The sequence below is a fragment of the Physella acuta genome, unplaced genomic scaffold (genome assembly GCF_028476545.2).
Source record: "Physella acuta isolate Inbredline_101_S28 unplaced genomic scaffold, ASM2847654v3 ptg000353l, whole genome shotgun sequence".
NCBI classification, from domain to species: Eukaryota; Metazoa; Mollusca; class Gastropoda; family Physidae; genus Physella; species Physella acuta.
The window spans coordinates 581,155-596,891 of record NW_026731872.1 but is presented as its reverse complement, the minus strand read 5'-3'; the positions used below and the strand labels follow the sequence as shown (position 1 = coordinate 596,891).

Genomic DNA, 15,737 nt, shown 5'->3' with positions numbered 1-15,737 from the left:
AACTGATTTTTTTTTTTAAAAAAAAAAAGGATTTGGGGTGGTATTTTTTATACGGGAGAATTGTTTTTTTTTTTTTTTTTTTTGGTTTTTTTTTTACATCATCAGAAACGATTACTAACGTAATTAGAAAAACGTTAAAAATTATCCAATCATTTTGAACATAAGAAACGATGCATACAAAAAATAGTAAAAAGCAATATATTGTGGCTACGCTTCCAACAAACTATCACTCCCCTTTCAAATAAATCACGGTATTGCTATACATGCAGTGGTATCTAGGGTTAAATTAGTGGGCCAGTGACTTGTGTCCTTTTGTAAGATAAATTATCTCATCTCGGTGAATATGCTCCAAATTAGTTGTTTCTTGCTTATTTTAAACCTTGGCCAACAACAGTATCAAGTAGTTTAGTTTAAATTAACACATCTGGTTGTAACACCAGGGATACCACAATCAAAAACTTTGAAGGTCTCAGTGGTGCAACACTAACTGGCATGTGGTTCCCTGGAAATGGCACATGTCTGACAAATTCAAGACTTACCTTCACCACTTGGCGATGACCAGAATATTTTTTTTAATCTTCACAACTCTGTCAGCAACATTTGGTCAGTCTAGGAATCTTCATAACCATACCTAGACAGTTTAGGAATCCTACCAAATACACTTGGTCAGTCTTGGAATCACCATAAACATTCCTGGACAGTCTATGAATTTTCCCCAACACACCTGAACAATCTAGGAATCTCCCTAACCAGGTCCATACCTGACCAAATTAGGAATCTCTCCAAACACCTGGTCCCCGCCAATCACCAAGCAGTTAGTAAAGCCACTGGCAACTGATTGGAATATTTTTGCTGCTGTTTTCACACCACACTCTTCAACAGTGTTTCTTCCAGACTTTTTTCTCCGGGGGAGGGGGGGGCACTTGAAATTTTCGGGGGGGGGGGGGGGTAGACTTTCTTCGGGGGGGGGGGGGGGACCGGACACTGTTAAAAGTATATATTTTCTATATAAATTATATACATTTCATTTCGTTCGGGGGGAGGTAAAAAAATTTCGGGGGCCCCCGAAGAGATGCCTGGAAGAAACTCAGCTCTTCAATACAGAACACTTATACTAGTTATACCAGATCAATTTCAAAATTGTTTTTATCATTCTGACAAAAACCTAGGGTTAGAATGTTCCTATTCTCCTTAATTTTTACTTTCTCGTATATAGAGTATAGAGGAAGTATTGTAATCGTGCACAAAAAATCACATGAAATTTTGAGTTTTCACCGTTTCACTTCTTAGTACTTCATCATATACTGAGTAGGCCTATAGGGGACTTATTTAATCGGGCAAAAATTCTAAATCCAGATTTATCAAAATTTTGGCGTTTTACGCATAATCGAGTCGGAAAAACTGGACTTTGCAATTCTGTCCGTGTGTGTGTGTGTGTATATATGTAAATACGATAACTTGAGTACCGTTACAGCTAGGTTCTGTATAAACTTTTTAGCGATTTCCGATAACCGGAAGAGGGACTTATTCTACTTTTAGTTTTTCAAAAGCCTATAATTTTAGTACGGTTTCAGATAGATAAACGAAATTTCACACACAAGTAAAAGCAGTGTTTCTTCCAGACTCCCCCCCCCCCCCCCGAAGAGATGCCTGGAAGAAACTCCGAGTAAAAGATCTAATTCTCTGCCTTCTGTCAAATTTTGAGTAATTTCCATTGATCGGAAATAGCAATTTACGTTATTTCCGATTTCTCAAAAATCGCATAATGAATTTATAAAGTACTAATAATAGTCCGCACTATTATACACAAATTGTTTGGCATTCACTTGGTGAGCAATTCTTTTTTTTTCTACGAGTGTCTGCTATTCTATTTTTAAAAGTTTGAGTAATTAAAAATGAATTAAAAATCATAACTATATCTAGAGTTGCCATTCCCCGGTGTGTTATAATATAAGAACATTCGAGAAAGTTTAGGGGAGATCACTCCCGGTTTAATTTATTGTATATTGTCATGAGTGAGCATACTGCTTTAGAAAACGGCCAAAGTTGTAACCACCTTTCATACCACGCCCAAATCACCATAGAATAACAAACAAAAATCGTCTCAGGTCTACATTTACCAGAAGGATGGCGTGGACACGCATTTTATTGCTCAACAAATCTGTGCAAGCTTCAATTTCATACAGGCAAGAGAAACATGGCATAAATCATGATCTAACGTACAAAAAAAATAAAGTCTTTATACAGAAATAGGGTACACAATGTTAAACTGATACCTCTCATCAGTTCTGGTGCATCAACTGTGAAGGAAACATTCACAACATGATGCTCATTGTATGTGGTGGTAGATGGGCTCAGGTCTGACTCATACTTAATCTCAACATCAATGGATACTTGATGGCTCAGGTAAAGTCAGGTGTGCCCTCAACATGTGATGGTTCAGGTGTTAACAAAACGTCAGGTAAAGTCAGGTGCACCTTGTCCAGGTGTGCTCTCATCATGTGGTGGTTCAGGTGTTAACAAAACGTCAGGTAAAGTCAGGTGTGCCCTCATCATGTGATGGTTCAGGTGTTAACAAAACGTCAGGTAAAGTCAGGTGCACCTTGTCCAGGTGTGCTCTCATCATGTGATGGTTCAGGTGTTCACAAAACGTCAGGTAAAGTCAGGTGTGCCCTCATCATGTGATGGTTCAGGTGTTAACAAAACGTCAGGTAAAGTCAGGTGTGCTCTCATCATGTGATGGTTCAGGTGTTCACAAAACGTCAGGTAAAGTCAGGTGTGCTCTCATCATGTGATGGTTCAGGTGTTAACAAAACGTCAGGTAAAGTCAGGTGTGCTCTCATCATGTGATGGTTCAGGTGTTAACAAAACGTCAGGTAAAGTCAGGTGCACCTTGTCCAGGTGTGCCCTCATCATGTGATGGTTCAGGTGTTAACAAAACGTCAGGTAAAGTCAGGTGCACCTTGTCCAGGTGTGCTCTCTTCATGTGATGGTTCAGGTGTTAACAAAACGTCAGGTAAAGTCAGGTGCACCTTGTCCAGGTGTGCCCTCATCATGTGATGGTTCAGGTGTTAACAAAACGTCAGGTAAAGTCAGGTGCACCTTGTCCAGGTGTGCTCTCATCATGTGGTGGTTCAGGTGTTAACAAAACGTCAGGTAAAGTCAGGTGTGCTCTCATCATGCGATGGTTCAGGTGTTAACAAAACGTCAGGTAAAGTCAGGTGCACCTTGTCCAGGTGTGCTCTCATCATGTGATGGTTCAGGTGTTCACAAAACGTCAGGTAAAGTCAGGTGTGCCCTCATCATGTGATGGTTCAGGTGTTAACAAAACGTCAGGTAAAGTCAGGTGTGCTCTCATCATGTGATGGTTCAGGTGTTCACAAAACGTCAGGTAAAGTCAGGTGTGCTCTCATCATGTGATGGTTCAGGTGTTAACAAAACGTCAGGTAAAGTCAGGTGTGCTCTCATCATGTGATGGTTCAGGTGTTAACAAAACGTCAGGTAAAGTCAGGTGCACCTTGTCCAGGTGTGCCCTCATCATGTGATGGTTCAGGTGTTCACAAAACGTCAGGTAAAGTCAGGTGTGCTCTCATCATGTGATGGTTCAGGTGTTAACAAAACGTCAGGTAAAGTCAGGTGTGCTCTCATCATGTGATGGTTCAGGTGTTAACAAAACGTCAGGTAAAGTCAGGTGCACCTTGTCCAGGTGTGCCCTCATCATGTGATGGTTCAGGTGTTAACAAAACGTCAGGTAAAGTCAGGTGCACCTTGTCCAGGTGTGCTCTCTTCATGTGATGGTTCAGGTGTTAACAAAACGTCAGGTAAAGTCAGGTGCACCTTGTCCAGGTGTGCCCTCATCATGTGATGGTTCAGGTGTTAACAAAACGTCAGGTAAAGTCAGGTGTGCTCTCATCATGTGATGGTTCAGGTGTTAACAAAACGTCAGGTAAAGTCAGGTGCACCTTGTCCAGGTGTGCCCTCATCATGTGATGGTTCAGGTGTTCACAAAACGTCAGGTAAAGTCAGGTGTGCTCTCATCATGTGATGGTTCAGGTGTTAACAAAACGTCAGGTAAAGTCAGGTGTGCTCTCATCATGTGATGGTTCAGGTGTTAACAAAACGTCAGGTAAAGTCAGGTGCACCTTGTCCAGGTGTGCCCTCATCATGTGATGGTTCAGGTGTTAACAAAACGTCAGGTAAAGTCAGGTGCACCTTTTCCAGGTGTGCTCTCATCATGTGATGGTTCAGGTGTTAACAAAACGTCAGGTAAAGTCAGGTGCACCTTTTCCAGGTGTGCTCTCATCATGTGATGGTTCAGGTGTTAACAAAACGTCAGGTAAAGTCAGGTGCACCTTTTCCAGGTGTGCTCTCATCATGTGATGGTTCAGGTGTTAACAAAACGTCAGGTAAAGTCAGGTGCACCTTGTCCAGGTGTGCTCTCATCATGTGATGGTTCAGGTGTTAACAAAACGTCAGGTAAAGTCAGGTGTGCTCTCATCATGTGATGGTTCAGGTGTTAACAAAACGTCAGGTAAAGTCAGGTGCACCTTGTCCAGGTGTGCTCTCATCATGTGATGGTTCAGGTGTTGACAAAACGTCAGGTAAAGTCAGGTGCACCTTGTCCAGGTGTGCTCTCATCATGAGATGGTTCAGGTGTTAACAAAACGTCAGGTAAAGTCAGGTGCACCTTGTCCAGGTGTGCTCTCATCATGAGATGGTTCAGGTGTTAACAAAACGTCAGGTAAAGTCAGGTGTGCTCTCATCATGTGATGGTTCAGGTGTTAACAAAACGTCAGGTAAAGTCAGGTGCACCTTGTCCAGGTGTGCCCTCATCATGTGATGGTTCAGGTGTTAACAAAACGTCAGGTAAAGTCAGGTGCACCTTGTCCAGGTGTGCCCTCATGCGTGTAGAGCGAGACGAAGAGAAACTACAGTAATGGCAGGCAAAAGTTTTTTTCTTGTTGGCCGCGGGTTTGTTAGGGTCAGGGTAGCCCGGGTCCTTGTCGTGGACCCGCAGGTGTTTCTTGAGCTGGGTGGGGCGGATACAGGAGTAGGAACAGTGTGGGCACTGGTGGGGCTTCCTCTCACAGTGGGTCAGCACGTGCTCCCTGAAGTCCGCGGCCCTGTTGCCCACGTAGTTACACAGCTGGCAGCTGTAGCGGTGCTTCTTCTCGTGTTCAGACATGACGTGCACCTTCAGGCTGTCCTGTTTCTTGTACTTGGCGTTACACAGGCTGCAGCAGAACGGGTACTCGTACGTGTGCTGCAGCAGGTGTGTGTTCATCTGCTGTCTCTGGACACACGAGTAGCTGCAGTACTGGCACTGGTACGGCTTGACCCCGTGGCTAAACTTGTGCTTCTTCAACAGGTACTCTGTCATGAAGCTCTCCTGACAGACCTCGCACTGGAAGGGGTTGACCCCCGTGTGCTTGACGAAGTGGGACTTGAGACCCAGGGCACTCTTGCAGGAGTACTGGCAGCGAGGGCAGTGGTAACTCTTCAGGCCGGCCCTGCCCTGCGTGTGGGACAGCATGTGGTGCTGCAGCGTTGATTTGCTCTTGCAGCCAAACTGGCAAATCTGGCAGTGGAAGAGCTTCTGGTCCGTGTGGCTGATCAAATGTTTCTTCATGCGAGACAGCTGGTCACACATGTACTGACAGTGGGCACACTTGAAGTTCTTCAGCTCAGAGTGTTTCCTCATGTGCTTTTTAAAGGTGGACTTGTAATCACAGCCAAAGGAGCAGATATCGCAGTGGTACATCTTTAACCTTTGAACTGGCTCCTCCACTTCCTCTTTGACAGCCTCTGTCATCAGCGGCAGCGTGGCCTCCTCCTTGACCACAGTCACAATCAGGCTGGGGGCTTGCTGCAGGCTGATGGGGTCAAAAGAAAAACCGCTGAGGTCAGCAACGCTAAAAGAATCAGACCACGCCCCTTCTTCCTCCCAGCTCTGGTTGGCTGGAGCTAGCAAGATGCCCTGATCGCTCTGGACAATGACCTGTCCATCTGACTGGCCAACAGATGCAGTCAGCAGGAGCGTTTGGTTCTCTGCGCTGCTGTACAAGTGGCTGGCATCTGTGAACATCTCCCCTGGGTTTTCTGCATAAATGATGGACTCCTCTACTTGCTTCTCCTGGCTGTCTTCACACTTGACCAAACTCTCAGCCTCAGGCACCAAACACTCTACTTCTGGCAATAGTTCTGGAGTTATCGGGGCATGCGTGTCTGGGGTTTGTGTGAAAGTAATTAGCATAGGGTTTTCCCTATGGATCTGTACATGATTTTTGAGTTCTGAGGCTTTGGTGCATGTATAGCCACACTGTGTACACGTGCGCACAGCTTGTTTTTTATGTGAAGTTTTATGTTTCCTAAGCCTTGAAGCAGTTGTACAGATGTAATCACAGAGGTCACAGCGCAGCACATTTTTCTCCAGGCCAGACAGGACAGGATTGTCAGCAAAGTTGTGGCCGCGATGGATGAGCATGTGGGCCTTGAGCCTGGACTGGCGGATACAGGAGTAGCTGCACATGGGGCACTTCTCTGGCTTAGACTTGGAGTGGATCAGCAGGTGGCGCCGGTAGTCTGCAAAACGGTTTGTTTCGTGCTGACATATCTGGCACTTAAATTTATACTGGTTGGAATGGGTCAGCATGTGAACTTTAAGCCCCGCCTCTTTTTTGTACTTGGCATTACAGATGGAGCATTGAAAGGGGGTGGGGGTCTGGTGCAGCAAGAGGTGGGCTTTGAGCTGGAAGTTTTGTATACAAGTGTAGTCACACATGGGGCACTGGATGGGCTTCTTCTCAGCATGGGTCAGGATATGGATCTTGAGGTTCCTCTCTCTGTGGCAGCCGTAGTCGCACAGGTGACATTTGTACTCCTTGTGTGAAGAGTGGATCCTCACATGCTCCTTCAGGTTGGTGGAGGTCTTGAACATGGCGCTGCAGACGTCACACAGAAACCTGGTCACATTTTTATCCCCCTTATCCTGGTTTTTAGGTGAGGTTTTGTTCCCTGCGTTAGACACGTCCTTCTTCCCACTTTTGACCAATGGCTGGTTTTCCTGATTACTGGTCCTGCGTGGGTGAAACTTGAGCTTAAAATCTTCAACATCCTGAACACATACAGGAGCAGGGCTGGGTGGTGCTGGTGGTTTCACTTTTCTCTTCACTGGGTTCATTCTCTTTTTAAAACTCTCTATGTCATACGTGAGAGACCCAGTGCCGCCATGTTGACCTGGATTTGTGTTGCAGAATGTGTCTTGAAATGTCAAACTAGTTCTGCTTAAGTTGGACTTGGGGTGAAGAATAGTAGTGGCTGCCATTTTGGACTAAACTTTTTGTTTCCCCACAAAATCCAAGAGCTCTTCATCAACACAATCTAAAGAGAGATCAAAAGTGTTCAATTAAAACAAATAGCATTCATTGGTCTAAAAAAATGCTATGATTTTTGTTACAGATGAGTGTAGCACATTTATCATTCTTACTTGAGCCTTAAATACCATAATAACCGTAACTAACACTAATAAATTATAATTAGGAATTTAATAACAAACACCTTTATTTAAACACATTTTCCAGGCTACATATTCATAATGATAATTTAATTTGGTATCAAATTATTAGTCCAGCCCTTTGACAAATAAAGGAATTACCTATGACCCAAAGAATGCATCCAATTGTTTGTGGGGGACCTATAACTATTTTGGATAAATGAAAACTCAGCTGATGTTGCTAAATCTCAATAATATTTTAACACAATATTACTAAGCAATGGATGATCTTCCTTCCTTTCTCAGAAAAAAGTGTATGTTTTTACTTTTTTTGGTTAGGAAACACATTTTATAAGTCTGAATGGTCATTTAATTTTGAGAAGTTTGTAAGTTGTTTGAACCCATTAGATTAACAGTGAGAAAACAATGTATACAACTTAATCATTGATAGGGGTCAAGTTCAATTTTAAGCTTAACTTGGTTACATGATTTTTGTGACATTTATTCTGGTAGTGAAATTTGAAATTGACTTTAAGATAATGTCGCACATAGTCTACATCAAATTTTTGGAAGACCATCGGAGTGTCAAGCAATCCCCTTATCTCAGTCTCTGCAGAATGCAAACCATAGCCTAAAATTTGGGCCCCTAGTGAGTTTCCAAACAGATACCTCAGATACCAGCGAGTACATCTGGAGACTATTTACTAGCATAAAGTTATGCAAATGTATGTAGTAATTGTATGTTGTACTATCTAGATTCTAGATTTAAAAAAAAAATAGGAATAAATAAACATCAAGTTTAACAAGTTGACGAGAATGCTTCCATTATTATTCATTATTGTTTACATGGATAAAAATTGTGTTTTTGTCAAATTTGCCTTCATAACGGACATAAGAAACCCAAAAAAAACCCACCTAGGCCTAAGCTTGAAAAAAGCTTAATATTTTAAGAAGCAATTATAAACAAGTTAATAAAAAGTCTAGTGACAATTTGAGCGCAATTTCCTTATGTTATCCAAAAGTGGTCTGGTTGCCGAGATATGGGCCAAAAACTGCATTTTTTCGAGGTTTTTTGGCTTTTCCAGGAAATCCAGGAAGGAATTCCGGGAATTTTTTTGGCCCACAATCATCCTCAGAACTTGCTTAACATATTTGCTTTTGGAACTAGTCCTCGATATTGCTTCATTGAGGAGGAGATACGACTTAAAGCTCGGACATCCATCCATCCTTGACGAGTTAATAAACACAATTCTCCAGAATGGAAATTGCGCTAAAAAGTTACAAATGTAGAGTGAAAATAAGTTTTTGTGTTCAAGGCTACATTTCTATTTATTATTATCAAGCCTAAATTTAAATTATAGTCCTAGGCTAATCAGAAATTTCACTTTCGTAAGATGGTGACAGGTCTTTGGTAAAATAAAATACTAAAAGTAAAAGTTTAAACTTCTTTAAAGTTTAAAGTGTAAAAGTAAAATGCAACCATATCCCTATTAAGTAAATTAAGTATTAACCATATATTCACAAAAAAAGTATTTAACCTACATTTCTTTGATAGAATGGCAACATTTAACATTAGGTTTAGTTTTTTTCCGCATTTTCTTCTCGCATTTTACCGCCTCGCAATTTCGCATTTTACCAAGACAAGACCCTACCGTCTACCCTACACGACACACGTAGTCTACTACTACTACACTAGAAGATCTAGATCTATTTCTGACTGACAAACATGTACTGAACACTGTATGTTGTAGATTATGAACATACCGTCCAACTTTAAAAAAAAAAAAAAGAAAGTTGAGGTCGCGAGTTGACTGCAGGTTCAGATGGTTTGTTGTGGAACTTGTCGACTGTGGAGGTTGAACAAGTGACAGGCCGACACTGGGCGACAACAATACAGAACAGCTAACGGCTGTAGATTATTATTTTCTAGTAAACGGTGTGTACGTATAGAAGGTCTAGTTATAGTGCTAAGACGTGTAAAACTAGATTTGTTCGTAGATTTAGCATTTTTTTAAGTAACCTAAAACAAACTAGCCTGGCGTCTAGAATAAAATATCACTATTTCAATGAATTGAGCCGTAGGCATTAATTTAACCTGCAGTTGTTTTTAATAACTTCTTTTCTGTTAAAAAAGATTCGCATTAAAAAAAATATTCGCATTTAGGATTTGCGAATTCAACAAATGTTTAAGATGAATTTGATAAATTATCAAATAATATGAAGTAACAGAATTTTTTTTTTAAAATAACTAACTAGATTTCTTGATCTAAAATTGTGCATTACCTCACTAGCAAGATTACATGCTTGAACTTACATGTTTTGTGGGCTATTTAAAACAATGGATTGGGATCCACCCATTTTGTTCAACACTATTATGTCTTGTGGAGATATGCAATCACACTAAGCAAGAAAACAGGGTTTAACTGGCTTTTTGTGATGGGTGCAAGTCTTCAACTGTTTCTCCCACCTCAGCATTTTAACTATAGCAAAATCAACTCTATACCCAGCCACTCTTAACTATAGCAAGGTCAACACCGGTGTTTCTTCCAGACTTTTTCTCCGGGAGGGGGGGGGTCGGACACTGTATATATTTTCTATATAAATTATATAAATTTCATTTCGTTCGGGGGGGGGGGGGGCGGTAGAATTTTTCGCTGGAAGAAACTCTGGTCAACACTATACCCAGCCACCTATAGCAAGGTCAACACTATACCCAGCCACCTATAGCAAGGTCAACACTATACCCAGCCACCTATAGCAAGGTCAACACTATACCCAGCCACCTATAGCAAGGTCAACACTATACCCAGCCACCTATAGCAAGGTCAACACTATACCCAGCCACCTATAGCAAGGTCAACACTATACCCAGCCACCTATAGCAAGGTCAACACTATACCCAGCCACCTATAGCAAGGTCAACACTATACCCAGCCACCTTTACTTTCTCAGAGCTGGGGAAACTCAAGCCAGAACGTGTGACTTTTGGGTCAGTAACTGATCATGTTATCACAGCCTACCATTGCCTGTGGTTAAGCATACCTCCACCATGTTTGCTTGTATCACCTGTCTAAAAAGGATATTTTTTAACTTGAAATTTTAACCTAAATTGTTTTCCCTAACGGAATGGCTAGCCAAATTAGAACTACTAAACTGATAAAATTTCATTAATCAACAAATGACAAGATTGTTTTTTATTTCATTCTCTCATGCCCATAGTTAATATACAAGCCAGATGAGAAAAAATAAACCAAAAGAGTTGAGTAATAACCAAACTGGCATTCTTTATTCCTTGATGATTAATTCATAACATAAATGAAATGGGTCAGGTTTACATGAAGGTAAATAACAGTTTGTACAAGGCCATTCATTCAACAAATGAAAAAAACAAGGTTCATGGTCAAAGTTACTCCTGTACAGTTGAACAAGGGTCAGCATGGAGATATACAGTGGTGATATTGAAGGGAAAATATGTTCTATATGTTCAATGTGACTGAGAGAAAGCTGAAGGAGACAACAACATAACAGAGTCATCACATAGCTGGGGAAATAATGTACTAGAGGGTTTGGTGCTAAAAAATGTTAACATTCAATCATCCATTTTAGTGAAGTTAAAAGCAAACAAAATTTTCAAATGGTCATCTTAATGTAAAACTTGAATTAAATAATAGCTGAACAATGTAAACACTGTTGCATAGACTTAATCACACATAAACAAACTGCAGTGTTTAATTTCATCACACCATAATGTCACTCACTCCACCTGAGCCCACACCAGTGACCAACATTACAGACAGCTACAGCCACCTGTGGACAGAATGTCACACCACACCAGTGACCAACATTACAGAGAGCTACAGCCACCTGTGGACAGAACGTCACACCACACCAGTGACCAACATTACAGACAGCTACAGCCACCTGTGGACAGAATGTCACACCACACCAGTGACCAACATTACAGAGAGATACAGCCACCTGTGGACAGAACGTCACACCACACCAGTGACCAACATTACAGACAGCTACAGCCACCTGTGGACAGAATGTCACACCACACCAGTGACCAACATTACAGAGAGCTACAGCCACCTGTGGACAGAATGTCACACCACACCAGTGACCAACATTACAGAGAGCTACAGCCACCTGTGGACAGAATGTCACACCACACCAGTGACCAACATTACAGAGAGCTACAGCCACCTGTGGACAGAATGTCACACCACACCAGTGACCAACATTACAGAGAGCTACAGCCACCTGTGGACAGAATGTCACACCACACCAGTGACCAACATTACAGAGAGCTACAGCCACCTGTGGAAAGAATGTCACACCACACCAGTGACCAACATTACAGAGAGCTACAGCCACCTGTGGACAGAATGTCACACCACACCAGTGACCAACATTACAGAGAGCTACAGCCACCTGTGGACAGAATGTCACACCACACCAGTGACCAACATTACAGAGAGCTACAGCCACCTGTGGACAGAATGTCACACCACACCAGTGACCAACATTACAGAGAGTTACAGCCACCTGTGGACAGAATGTCACGCCACACCAGTGACCAACATTACAGAGAGCTACAGCCACCTGTGGACAGAATGTCACACCACACCAGTGACCAACATTACAGAGAGCTACAGCCACCTGTGGACAGAATGTCACACCACACCAGTGACCAACATTACAGAGAGATACAGCCACCTGTGGACAGAATGTCACACCACACCAGTGACCAACATTACAGAGAGCTACAGCCACCTGTGGACAGAATGTCACACCACACCAGTGACCAACATTACAGAGAGCTACAGCCACCTGTGGACATGTATGCTGTAGAATGCTGGTTTACATTTCACTAGGCTGCAGAGTCTGAACATGGTCAACATGCATGTGTCTTAGCGAGGCCCACTCATCCTAGATGTATGAAAGAAATAATAGACAGTGAGTTATGGGACTTGTCTGAAGGCTTGGCCTCCCTTAGTGGTGTGGGCCATGGTTAGTTGAGCAGGTGGTCAGGGAGATTTGAATGGAGCTTGGACAAATGGGACTTCAACTTCTTGATATTGGTGCAGGAAAACTCACAGAACGCACATTGGTAGCACTTGGGCTGGGGGACGCCAGTTTTCAGACTTCTCTCTTGAGAGTGGGTCAACATATGGGCACGCAGGCGGGACTGACGGATACACTGATACGAGCACTGGTCACACTGCAGTGGTTTAGAGGTGGAATGAGTCATCACATGTCGACGGAAATCAGCTGCTCTGTTACCTGCGTAATTACACAAGTTGCAAGCAAACTTCTTGATGTTTTCATGTGACATCATGTGAATGTCCAAGCTTTCAACTTTCTTGTATGTTTTACCACATAAGCTACATATAAACGGATGCTCGTTCTCGTGCTGCAACATGTGGTTCATCAACTGCCTCTTCTGGATACACTTGTACTCACACAGTTCACACTGCAGCGGCTTCTCACCGTGAATTAATCTATGCTGCTTGAGCAAGTTGTTGGTGGAGAAGGCTTGGCCACATATCTCACAGCTGAAAGGTTTGAAGCCGTAATGCTTGGTCATGTGAGACTTGAGGCCATCAGCTGAGCGACATTTATAGTCACATTCTTTACAGTTGAATGGTTTCAGGCCAGGATGTTCTTTCATGTGAATCCTCATCTCAGTCTTGGTTCTGCAAGTAAATGGGCAGAAACTGCATGACATAAATTGTTGGCTTGTGTGGCTCTCTAAATGAACAACCATCTGAGAGGATTTGTTACACATGAATTCGCAGTAGGCACATTTGTACTTTTTATTGCTGGCATGTTTTTTCACATGAGCAGCTAGGTGTGACTTGTAGTTGGTGGAGAAGTCACAAGCATCACAGTGGAAGCGCTTGGATGTTGAATGGTTGATGGGGGGCTTGTTGACAGGGGGCAGGCCTGGAGCAGAGAAGAGCAGGACCTGGGACTTGCTGGAGTTGATGATCAGCTGGTGACTGGCTGTTGGCTGGATCATCTCGGGCTGGTTTACAGCTGTCTCAGACACGCCAGTTTGGATCAGGTAAGACTGGCCACCATCTGTGGTGGTCACAGTGGTGGTGTCCCCTACACCACTGTTGACAGTGTCCCAGGTCTCTTCATGCAGGTCACACACCACCTCTAGAATCTGGGGAATGCTTACACCTGTGCCCATCTCTTCCATAGGGGCCTCAGTCTTGATAAATTCTGGCTCCACCAGTATCTCTTGTTCCTCTGGTTTAACTATTGTTACAGTGGTTTCAGGGACCATTATTTCTGGGACTATAATTTCCTGAACTATTGTCTCAGGAATGATAACATCAGAAACTAATGTATCTGAGACCGGTAAAACTTGCATGTCAGGAAATGGTTTCTCTTCTTTAACCTCTTTCATTTCCTTTTCTCCTGTATGTTTTCTCATGTGCCGCTTCAAGCTGGCAGCCTGTGTACACACGTAGCTACATCGATCACAGCGTAAAATGTTTTCTCCTGCGTGGGTGACTTTATGATCTTTCATGCTGGGTGCACTCAGGCATGTGAAGTCGCACAAATCACAGTGCAGAATTGGTTTGTCTTGAGAGTGAATTTTCATGTGTGCTTCTATGCGCCATTTACGGACACAAGAGTAACTACACAAGTTACATTTGAGAGGTTTATCTGATGAATGAGTCAGTACATGCCTTTTTAAATCCCCAAGACGGTTACAAGCATAGGTACACTGGTTACAATGAAACTTTGTCACATTTTCATGGCTTAGCATATGAACTTTAAGACTTGCTTCCTTCTTGTAAGTTGCATTACACATTTTGCAAGCAAAAGGCCTTTCAGATTCATGCAGCAACATGTGATCCTTCAACTGATATTTTTGGGTGCAGTTGTATCCACACAAGGTACAGAGCATAGGCTTGTTCTCGCAGTGGGTGAACATGTGACGTTTCAGGTGTGCTGGGGTGTGGCACCTGTACTTACAATCCTGGCACCGATATTTTTTATCCGCATGGATGATCAGATGCTGTTTCAGCTGGGCTCTTGTTGCTGAGCGGTACGAGCAAACGTTGCAGCCAAATATCTTGGAGCCTTGTGGGCCTGTCAATTTCTGTTTCTTAAGCGCCTCATAATCTATTTTTATATTATTGCTCCCAAAGTCAGATTTAATCTGAACTGTAGATTCAGCACGCCTCATTTTTGGAGAAACTAGGCTGAGTTTGATTAAATCCTTGGCTTTGGATTTTGCCTTACTTTGCTTTTGAGTTGCAGGTGAAGGCTTGTCTTTCGACACCATTTTCTGTTTCCCACTTTTTGCTTTCTTGGCTGCTTTTTTTTTCACCTCTGGGTTCATCCTGTTCTGAAAAGATAATTGTTTATCTATGAATAACACATCAGCGGTGATTAGAATAATATGTGGTGTATAGTTACAGGTATGTAGGCCTAAAGCAAAAGGGAGTGATCAAATACTGCAGGCCTAAAGCAAAAGGGAGTGATCATATACTGCATGGAGGAAATCTTTCCTCTTTTTCAGTCTAGATTGTAATAGCTGGAAGAAGAAGATTAGTTTGAATGATGGTCTAGCTGTTTCAGTGAGTTGAAGGAGTAGTGAAGGAAGATGTTAATAATTAACTGAATGTTAATGGAAGTAACTGATAACAGGTACTGTGTAGTGTGTACTGTATAGCACAGTAATCAAATCTGTAGCTTCTACCTAGAAGGCTTGTATTACCCTAGTCAGCCCTAGTCTAGCAGCACTGTTTAATTCATTTTGTCAAATGTAATGGGACAGTCACTGACACTAGTCAGGCAGTACTTATAATGAGTAGTAGTATACTATTCTAAACCACATTAGTTTTAAAGCGCCAAGTATTAGTAATGCTTCTGGATTAAACATTAGATTCATTTAATTAACATTTTAATAGTAAAAGTTATGTAATGTAGCTTGTAATTGTAAGTAATATAAAATATTCAATATTGACTTTGACAATTGAATAGGGCCTAAAAGCCCTAATCAAGACATCAAGTGATAGTGATCATTGATTAAATTTACTATGGATTACTAATTAATATGTTTAAATAATATATATCTAATAGTAAGATACAGTTATTAATAAACCAAACAACAGTTAGTAGGTGTAGATCTAGAAAGCATCAGGGAATGTTGTTGTATTTGGATACTTTTATACGTGCCCATGGTAAACTGTTAGTGTTTTGTGATTTGTCCTCAGCC

The 15,737-nt window shown here is 42.1% G+C and overlaps 1 protein-coding gene across 1 annotated transcript; it reads right to left on the bottom strand.

Annotated features, from left to right (window-relative positions):
• Positions 1 to 4,714: 4,714 nt before the first annotated feature.
• LOC131941244 (zinc finger protein Xfin) lies at positions 4,715 to 15,479 on the bottom strand. The gene is made up of 3 exons (XM_059300361.1): positions 15,237 to 15,479; positions 12,510 to 14,864; positions 4,715 to 7,330 (listed from the first exon to the last, which is right to left on the bottom strand). The coding sequence occupies exons 2-3, from the start codon at positions 14,856 to 14,858 to the stop codon at positions 4,793 to 4,795; spliced, it is 4,887 nt and encodes a 1,628-aa protein (XP_059156344.1). The 5' UTR covers positions 14,859 to 14,864; positions 15,237 to 15,479; the 3' UTR covers positions 4,715 to 4,792.
• Between the last annotated feature and the right edge of the window lie 258 nt (positions 15,480 to 15,737).

Coding starts and splice junctions, on each gene's coding strand:
- LOC131941244 (XM_059300361.1), bottom strand. CDS start 14,858: ATGAACCCAGAGGTGAAAAAAAAAGCAGCCAAGAAAGCAAAAAGTGGG. Junction 7,331..12,509: donor TCCCTGACCACCTGCTCAAC/TAACCATGGCCC, acceptor CAAAAAGTTTAG/TCCAAAATGGCAGCCACTAC.